Raw genomic sequence first — 8,793 nt, forward strand, 5'->3', positions numbered from 1 at the left:
GCTGTATTTTTGTTTAGTGTGCTGGTTTTATGTTGTTTGGCCTCCAGCCAGGAGGTGACACTTTCAAGAGTGCATTAGCTGTGGTATATAGGCAGGAAGGAATCTTGGCTAGGGTCACCTAGTTAAGTATTTAGCTTTCTCAGGCAGTGGGCAGGGCCACAAGCTCCCAAGAGATTATGTCCTTTTTCTTTGGCAGCCAGGGTGGGTAGAGAAAGACCAGAAGGTGGGGAAAGGGATAGGTGTGTCTGAGCTAAGCCTTTCCTCGGGTGGGGCTTGATGTGGCTGCTGTGGGGGTTGGGGGTGCAGTTCCCAGGCCAATGGAGTTATGTTCCCAGGGGGATTATGGCTGCCTCTGTTGAGTCACACAGGTCACCAGGGAAGTGGGGGAAAGCTGGCAGTCACAGGCCTCACCCCTCTCCCACACAGCCCGCAGTCCTAAAGGCTGGTCTCACTCCCATCCTGCCACGCAACAGCACAGGGTCTATTTTAAGACAGCCAGTGACCAGGGCTGAGAACTTGCCCCAGACCACCAGCCTCCCCACTGAGAAAGCAAGCAGAATCACAGTTTTTTGGAATCTCAGGGAGCCTTCAGCGGCAATCCAGTTCCTTCAAAGGGTCTGTGGATTCTCTCAGTTTTCATGGTATGTTCCTGTGGTATTTCTTGGAACAAAAGCTCACAATGTGAACCTCCTCATGCTGCTCTGTCTGGCTGAATAGAAGCTGAAAGCTACTTCTGCCTCCTGTCTGCCATTTTAATCCTCCTTCATGAAATCTTAATCAAAGTGGAAGTACCTTTTTCTTCCCTGGAACTCTTAAAATACCTTTCTTCTGTCTTGTGCAGCTTCTCTTATTGCACTTTATATATACAGGCATACCTTGGAGATACTGCAGGTTCAGTTCTAGACCACCACAATAAAGAGAGTCACACAGATTTTTTGGTTTCCCAGTGCATATAAAGTTGTGTTTACACTATAATGAAACATATTAATTATGCCATAGCATTATGTTTAAAATAATGTTCATACCTTAATTTTAAAATAAATTATTGCTTAAAAATATTAATAATCATTTCAGCCTTCAGCCATTTGTAATCTCTTTGTTGGTGGAGGGTTTTGCCTATATGTTGATGGCTGCTAACTGTTCAGGGTGGTGGTTGCTGAAGGTTGACATGGCTGTGGCAATTTCTTAAAATAAGACAACAATGAAATTTGTTGCATCATTGAACTCTTCCTTTCACTAAAGCTTTCTCTGTAGCATGAGATACTGTTTTATAGCATTTTACCTACAGTAGAACTTCTTTCAAATTTGGAGTTAATACTCTCAAACCCTGCCACTGCTTTATCAACTTAGTTTATATAATATTCTAAATCCTTTGTCATCATTTTAACAATGTTAACAGTGTCATCAGGAGCAGATTCCATTTCAAGAAACAACTTTCTTTGCCCATCTATAAGAAACAATTCCTCATTCATTCACATTTTATCATGAGATTGCACTAATCTGGGCACCTCTTCAGGCCCCACTTCAAGTTCTAGTTCTCTTGTTACTTCTTTCATATCTGCAGTTACTTTCTGCATTAAAGTCTCGAACTCCTCAAAGCCATTCATGAGGGTTGGAATCAACTCTCCAAAACTCCTGTTAATATTAATATTTTGGCCTCCTCTCATGAATCATGAATTTTATTAAAAGCATATAGAATGGGTAATATTTTCCAGAAGATTTTCAATTCGCTTTGCCCAGATCCATCAGAAGAATCACTATTTATAGCAGCTATAGCCTTATAAAATGTATTTGTTACATGGTAAAAGTTGGAAGTTGAAATTACCCCTTAATCCATAGGCTGCAGAATGGATGTTGTGTTAGCAGATACAAAAACAACATTAATTTCTATGTATATCTCTATCAGAGCTCTTGTGTGAACAGATGTATTGTCAATGAGTAGTAATATTTTGAAAGAAATAGTTTTTTCTAAGCAGTAGTTCTCAACAGTGGGCTTAAAATATTCAGTAAACCATGCTGTAAACAGATGTCTTGTTATCCAGGCTTTGTTGTTACGTTTATAAAGCATAGGCAGAGTAGATTTAACATATTTTTTAGGAGCCCTGGGATTTTCAGAATGGCAAATCAGAACTAGCTTCAACTTAAAGTTACCAGCTGCATTAGCCTTGAACAAGTGAGGCAGACTGTCCTTTGAAGCTTTGAAGCCAGGCACTGACTTTTCTTCCCTAGCTATGATAGTCCTAAATGGCATCTTCTCCCAATATAAGGTGGTTTTATCTATATTATCTATATTGCTTAGTGTAACCACTTTCCTCAATTATTTTAGTTAGGTCTTCTGGATAACTTGCTACTGCTTCTCCATCAGCACTTGCTGCTTCACCTTGTACTTTCAGGTTATGGCAATGGCTTCTTTCCTTAAACTTCATGAACCAATCTCTGCTAGCTTCAAACTTTTCTTCTTGCCTTCCTCACCTCTCTCAGCCTTCATAGAATTGAAGAGAGTTGGGACCTTGCTCTGGATTAGGCTTTGGTCTAAGGGAATGTTGTGGCTGGCTTGATCTTCTATCCAGACCACTAAAACTTTCTTTACATCAGCAACAAGGCTGTCTCTTCTTCATGTATTCACTGCAGTGGCACTTTTTTTTTTTTTTTGGAAAGAAAATTAGATTTCTGATGGACATCCTGATGTTGGTTTTACTGTTTCCTTTTGAATACACAGGAGCAGTGAGACTTGCCAGCACTCAGGGCTCCAAGGATCTTGGGCCAGCTCTGGATGGAGGGAAAGCCCCACATGCCCAGAGCAAGGCCCCCCATTAAGGGACTGCAGCCATCTCCAAGGGCTCCTCCCTCCACCCACCTGCTACCAAATGCCAGAGGGAGCCTCCTTGCCCTCCCTCCCTGCCCACCATCCCCTCAACCATCAGCCTGGCATTCAAAGCCTTTCCAAGTCCCACCTCACTTTTCCTGCTCCCAAAGGTCCCCAGGCTCTGGACAGACCCTGCTCATATCCTCGATGGTGGCACATTCTCTGGAGGATCCTCCCGTTCTCGGGTAGGGGCCGTGCCCCACCTAGGTAGCCGTCCCATGTGGGATCCTGTAGAATCTCTAAAACCCAGCTCTGGCCCCAACTTTCTGTCTGCCCTGGAGGTTTCTCAGCCTCCTGAGAGCTCTCCTGGGCCCTGGTCTGGGCAGAATCTGGGCCTAAACAAACAAGAGCCAGGGCAGCCAGGGTCTCTGCATGGCTAGGCCCAGGGCTTGCCCTCAGAGCTCACCTGTCCAACAGAAGAGGAGTGTGCCTCCACCTTCCCTACTGCCTGCCCCTTTTTCAGGGTCTCAGGGCCTCTAGCCCTGTGGTGGGGCAGGGGGTGCTGGGTGCCCCAGGTGGAGCTGAAGTCATGGGGCTGTTGAGGAGTTGGTGTCCACCTGGAGTCTGTCTAGTGAATTTAGGTCAACAGGTGTGCAGTCTGTCCTTCGAGGGTGAGCCACCTCCCAACAGCCCGAACAACTCCAGGGGCCTTTTGAGGGAGGGGTAGGCAGGCCCAGTGGGTGGTCAGCCCAAGGTGAACCCACCCACCATGGCCAGGGTTCCTCAGGTTGAGCCTCCAGTGGGTGAAACCTAGGAGTCCTCAACCTTCCTGGCAGATGGGGCCATTGACAAGAGGAGGTGGGTGGGGTCTTCACAGACTCCGCCCTGTGGTGTCACACAGCTGGCAGCCAATGGGAGGCAACCAGCCAGGAAGCCCTGGAGCTACCCTTGCTGGGGACCCTTGCTGGGGAACCTGGGCCATCCCAGTTTGTGTGAAGTGGCCGGAGGCAGTTAGAAGCCCATGGTTCAGTCCAAGGCGGTCCACTGAGCCCCGTGTGACTCTGACCGGGCTGGGGGTGTCCATGTCCTCTCTGGATCTCAGTTCCTGTAAAATGGCCCATTGGCCAGATCGGCCGCCGGGCTGCTCACAGGTGCACGGGCTGCACATAACCCCGTGGGAAGAAGCCAACGTGCCCGCAGGACTGGCCCCGCCACCAGTGGGGGGTCTGGATGCTCCAGGACCTCAGTGATGTCACCACGGCGGAAGCTGAGCTGCGAGGGGTCCTGGGCTGAGAAGTCAAACTGGGCCTGGGCAAAGCAGGCCCCAGGTGACTTGAGCAAGGGCTCCTTGTCGCGCAGGAAGATGTGCCGCTTCTTGGCGATGGTGGTGGTGCGGTAGAAGTCGACCAGCTCGTTGAGGGAGTTGAACTTCTCCTCCCACAGGAAGTACTTCCCCGAGGCCTCGCGCAGCACCTTGAAGTGCTGCACCTGGTCTCCATAGCTAGGGGAAAGGACCCGGGGCGACCTCAGATGGTGGCCGTCCCAGCCTGGCATGGTCCCAGGGGGTCCCGTCTCACTACCACCTGGAACCAGCCTGTCTCAGGGTGGGACCTGGAGTCAGATAAGGTGCAAGTGGGAGAGGCCCCACTGACCCAGCTCCACATGGGGTCTGGGGAGTCCTATCTGGCAGTGGAATATGGGGTTAAGGGTGTGGGCTCTGAACCGGGCCACTTTCTCACTGTGTGACCTCATGCAAGTCTCTCGACTTCTCTGAACCTCAGTTTCCTCATAATGATAACATCTCCATTATGGAGAAGTGCACAGAGACTGGCATGTTAGCAACGTGAAATGGGTACCTCTGAGTGTGTCCTGATTAGAGAGCATCTCCTTCACATCTCTTTGCCGTTCCCCTCAGCTTGGACCTTCTTCCTGCTCCCCTGCTCCTCCCAGTCCCCACAGTCCCTTGGGGAGCAAGTCCTAGACTCATCCTGACTCAGACCAAAGCCTACTGCTATGAGAGGAACTCAGACCTGTTGGATGTCTTATGTCCTCCCCCTCCCGTGAACCTTCTGTGGCTTCTCCCTTGGCCTCAGGGTAAACTCTTAACACCTCAGTCTCAAGATCTGGCTCTGCAGTGGCACTTTTAATTTCCCTTAAGAACTTTTCCTTTGCATTCACAATTGGGATAACTGTTTGGCAAAAGAGCCCCAGCTTTCAGCCTATCTTAGCTTTTGACATGGCTTCCTCACTAAATTAATCATTTCTAGCTTTTGATTTAACATAAAAATGTGAGACTTGTTTTCACTTCAACACTTAGAGACCATTGTAGATTTATTAATTGGCCTAATTTTAATATTATTGTGTCAGGGATTGGGGGGCTCAAGAAGAGAGAAGGAGGGAGATGGGGGAATGATCAGGTGGCAGAGTAGTCAGAACACTCAACAGTTATTGATTAAATTTACCATCTTACATGGGCACAGTTCATGGTTCCCCAAAGGAAGAATGACAATAGTAACATCAAAGATTACTGATCACAGATCACTGTAACAGATATAATAAAGATGAAAAAATTTTAAATATTTTGTAAATTACCAAAATGTGACACAGAGACACAAAGTGAGCATATGCTATTGGAAAAATGGCACCAATAGACCATGGCACCAATAGACTTGCTCAATGCAGAGTTGCCACAACCCTTCAATTTGTTAAAAAAAAAAAAAAAAGCAATATCTACGAAGTACAATAAATGAAGCACAATAAAACAAGGTATGCCTGTTGTCATTTATGATCTTATCTAATTCTCTCTAATAAAACACATGTTCCTCAAAGGCACGGACGATGTCCTGCTTATTTGTCTTTTTTAATCTTCCAGTGACTGTCATAGTAGGTAATCATTACATAGTAGGTGAATTGGATTTTCATTAGCATTTGGATTTCTAATTTTGAAGGAGCATGATCTTTCTTCTGCCAGTTTTAAGTTGATTTGAAAAACAAATGTATGGGAAACATCTGGATCCATAACAGCAACATTCAAGTGCTAGATGGAAGGTCACATGGGAAGAGCAGCCCCTGACCAGAATGCTGGCCAGGGATAGACTGTTTAAATGGGCTTGGATTCTGGCTCCTTTGACTTCTTTTCCTTTCCTCTGAAGAGGGGTGAGCTAGAGTACTGTGAGATGTGACTTATTGAACATTACCCTGTGCCTAGCACCTCATTAGCTATTTTATATCATTAGCTTGTTTAATCTTTGTAATCTTTTCATTTAATCTTTGAAGGATACATTATTCCCATTGCATAGTAAACAAAGACATAGCAAAGTCAAATAACTTTTTAAAAATCATATAGTGAACAAAGATTTTGACTCAGATACTGGCTCCAAACTCATGTGCTTGCCCGTTCTACTATGCTGACTCCCAGATTCAAGCTAGAGAATTCTCTCAGAAAGGAATACCCAAGGAAAACATGCAAGATGCAGCACTGTGTTAAAGATGGAATTTTTAAAAGTCTCTTAAGAATAGAATAGATGGACAGCAAGATGTAGCAATGGGTATTATGTCTGTTGATTCTCACAGCATTTGAGGCAATTTTGATTATCACCAGATCTGGAAGCCACTGCTCTGGTAGACAGAGTGTGAATATGGTAGTTGGAAAACTATGGTTCAAAGCCCATCTCAGCCACTGACCAGTTAAGTGAAGTTTAAGCTAGTTATGCAAACTTTGTCAACTCAGTATTCTCATCTGTAGAATGGAGAACATAATTCCCTCTGGGATGTTTATTTTAAGAATAGAAAGAAGGAATTAAATGTGATTACATGACCATAAAAGAGGAAAAATTGATACCATGATGCTTGAGACACAAGCAATTAGAGCACCCTTTAAACATGTTTTTAAGATATCTTCTGTTTTATTTCCTAAAAGTAACCAACTCCAGATGATAAAAGATGCTATTTTAATGCATGTCTATGACTGGGCATGGTGGCTCATACCTATAATCCTAGCCCTTTGGGAGGCTGAAGTGGGAGAATTGCTTGAGTCCAGGAGTTTGAGACCAGCCTGGGCAACATATTGAGACCTCATCTCTATAAATAATTTTAAAAATTAGCCAGGCACAGTGGCACACACCTATAGTCCCAGCTTCTTGAGGGGCTGAGACAGGAGGATTGTTTGGGCCCAGGAGGTTGAGGCTGCAATGAGCCATGATCATGCCATTGCACTCCAGCCTGGGCAACAGAGTGAGACCCTGGCTCAAATAAATAATAATAATAATAATAATAATAGTAATTCATGTCTATCTTTGTGCAAGAAGCTTTCCTGACCCAACCCTAAGCTCAGCGACTGCCCTTTCATGGTGTTTCTGGAGCACCCTATGCACACGTTCGTCTTTGTTCTGCCTCACCCTATAGTAATAGTATATAAAAGAGTTTTGTCAAGATGGCCCTGAGGCAGAGCAGGAGGGGTGGCAGTATTCCATTTTTAAAAATAGCAAAGATAAGGCCAGGCATGGTAGTTCATGCCTGTAATCCCAGGACTTTGGGAGGCCCAGGCAGGCAGATCACCTGAGGCCAGGAGTTCAGGACCAGCCTGGCCAACATGATGAAACCCTATCTCTATTCTTATAAGAATACCCCATCTCTATTCTTGTAAGAATACAAAAATTAGCTGGGCGTGGTGTTGTGCACCTGTAATCTCAGCTACTTGGGAGGCTGAGACAGGAGAATCATTTGAACTCAGGAGGTGGAGGTTGCAGTGAGCCAAGATTGTGCCACTGCACTGTAGCCTGGGCAACAGAGTGAGATTGTGTCTCAAAAAAAAAAAAAAAAAAGTAGCAGAAATACTTAATAATTTGCTTGAGACGATGATGTGATTAGTTAGTGGCAGAACTCAGGATCAGATATCGGAGCTAATGCAACTACACCAGGGAACAGCAACTTAGAAACTTGTCCTGTCCCAAGGAAGAGGTAACAGTCCAGAGGTAGATGAGATTGGGTTTTCTTCTCTTCTCTCTAATGTCCTTTGATTTCTTTACCCTGGTTACATGTTAATGGCTTGGCAGAAACTTCAAAATTGAACTTGTGAGAGACATCGCTGTTATTAACCTCTAGGCAATTACAGTAGCTGTCAAAGGTTTTTGAGCCAACATGCAACCTGACCCTTTCTAAATGACTTAGAAGTGACATTTTAATGAGAAAAGAAAGCAGAAGAGGTGGTTTTTTTCTAAACAGGAAATTTTTATGGAGAAACTGACACTGAATTTTACTGTCTATCCAGAGGGTATGTGTGAGATGAAGAGCAGAGCCCAAGGCTGTTAGCTTCTGTTTGTTACTTCTGCTCCCCTAGTCCCTCATCCATTGGAGCCTCTCCTGAGAAGTCACATAGAGGCATGCTAAGGAATTATTCCCCTAGCAAGACTTTGCTTATGAGTGCATTTGGGGTAACTAAATTACCAGTTCCAGTCAATCCCCCTTTTCTTTTTTATCTCTGGGCCTGATCAAAGGAAATCTATGGGGCACAAATACTAAGCTTTTTTAAAAAGATGTAATTCATGTATCACAAAATTCACTCCTTTAAAGTGTACAATTTAGTAGGCTTTAGTGTACTAACACAGTTGTGCAACCATCACCACTATCTAATTCTAGAACATTTTCCTCACTCCTGAGAGAAACCCATATCCTTTAGCAGTCACTCCCCATTTTCTTCTTTCTCAGCCCCTGGCAATCACTAATCTACTTTCTTTTTCTACATAGTTGCCTATTTTGAACATTTCCTTAAAATGTATTGAAATGCATAAGGTTTGTATCTAGCTTTTTTCACTTACCATAATGTTTTCAAAGTTCAGAAGTTAGAGGAACAGTCTGTAAGACTACTCTTTCTTCTGATACTAATTGCAAGTTTGGGGATTCCCAAGACCATCAAGATAAAACCCCACAAAACTCACTGAAAGCTATTATGCTCATGATTATGGTTTATTACAGCTAAAGGATACAGA

The 8,793-nt window shown here is 44.5% G+C and overlaps 1 protein-coding gene across 1 annotated transcript; it reads right to left on the bottom strand.

The window, feature by feature from the left end:
- Nucleotides 1–397: 397 nt before the first annotated feature.
- On the bottom strand, nt 398–5,507 carry LOC107974226 (GRB2-related adapter protein-like). Its single transcript, XM_054658167.1, has one exon. It carries the CDS (start codon nt 4,358–4,360, stop codon nt 3,905–3,907), a length of 456 nt encoding a protein of 151 aa, XP_054514142.1. The 5' UTR covers nt 4,361–5,507; the 3' UTR covers nt 398–3,904.
- Nucleotides 5,508–8,793: the final 3,286 nt, after the last annotated feature.

This window comes from Pan troglodytes, chromosome 1, assembly GCF_028858775.2.
Source record: "Pan troglodytes isolate AG18354 chromosome 1, NHGRI_mPanTro3-v2.0_pri, whole genome shotgun sequence".
Taxonomy (NCBI): Eukaryota; Metazoa; Chordata; class Mammalia; order Primates; family Hominidae; genus Pan; species Pan troglodytes.

What these genes read in the sequence shown, in the direction of transcription:
- LOC107974226 (XM_054658167.1), bottom strand. Translation starts at nt 4,360, where the DNA reads ATGCCAGGCTGGGACGGCCACCATCTGAGGTCGCCCCGGGTCCTTTCC.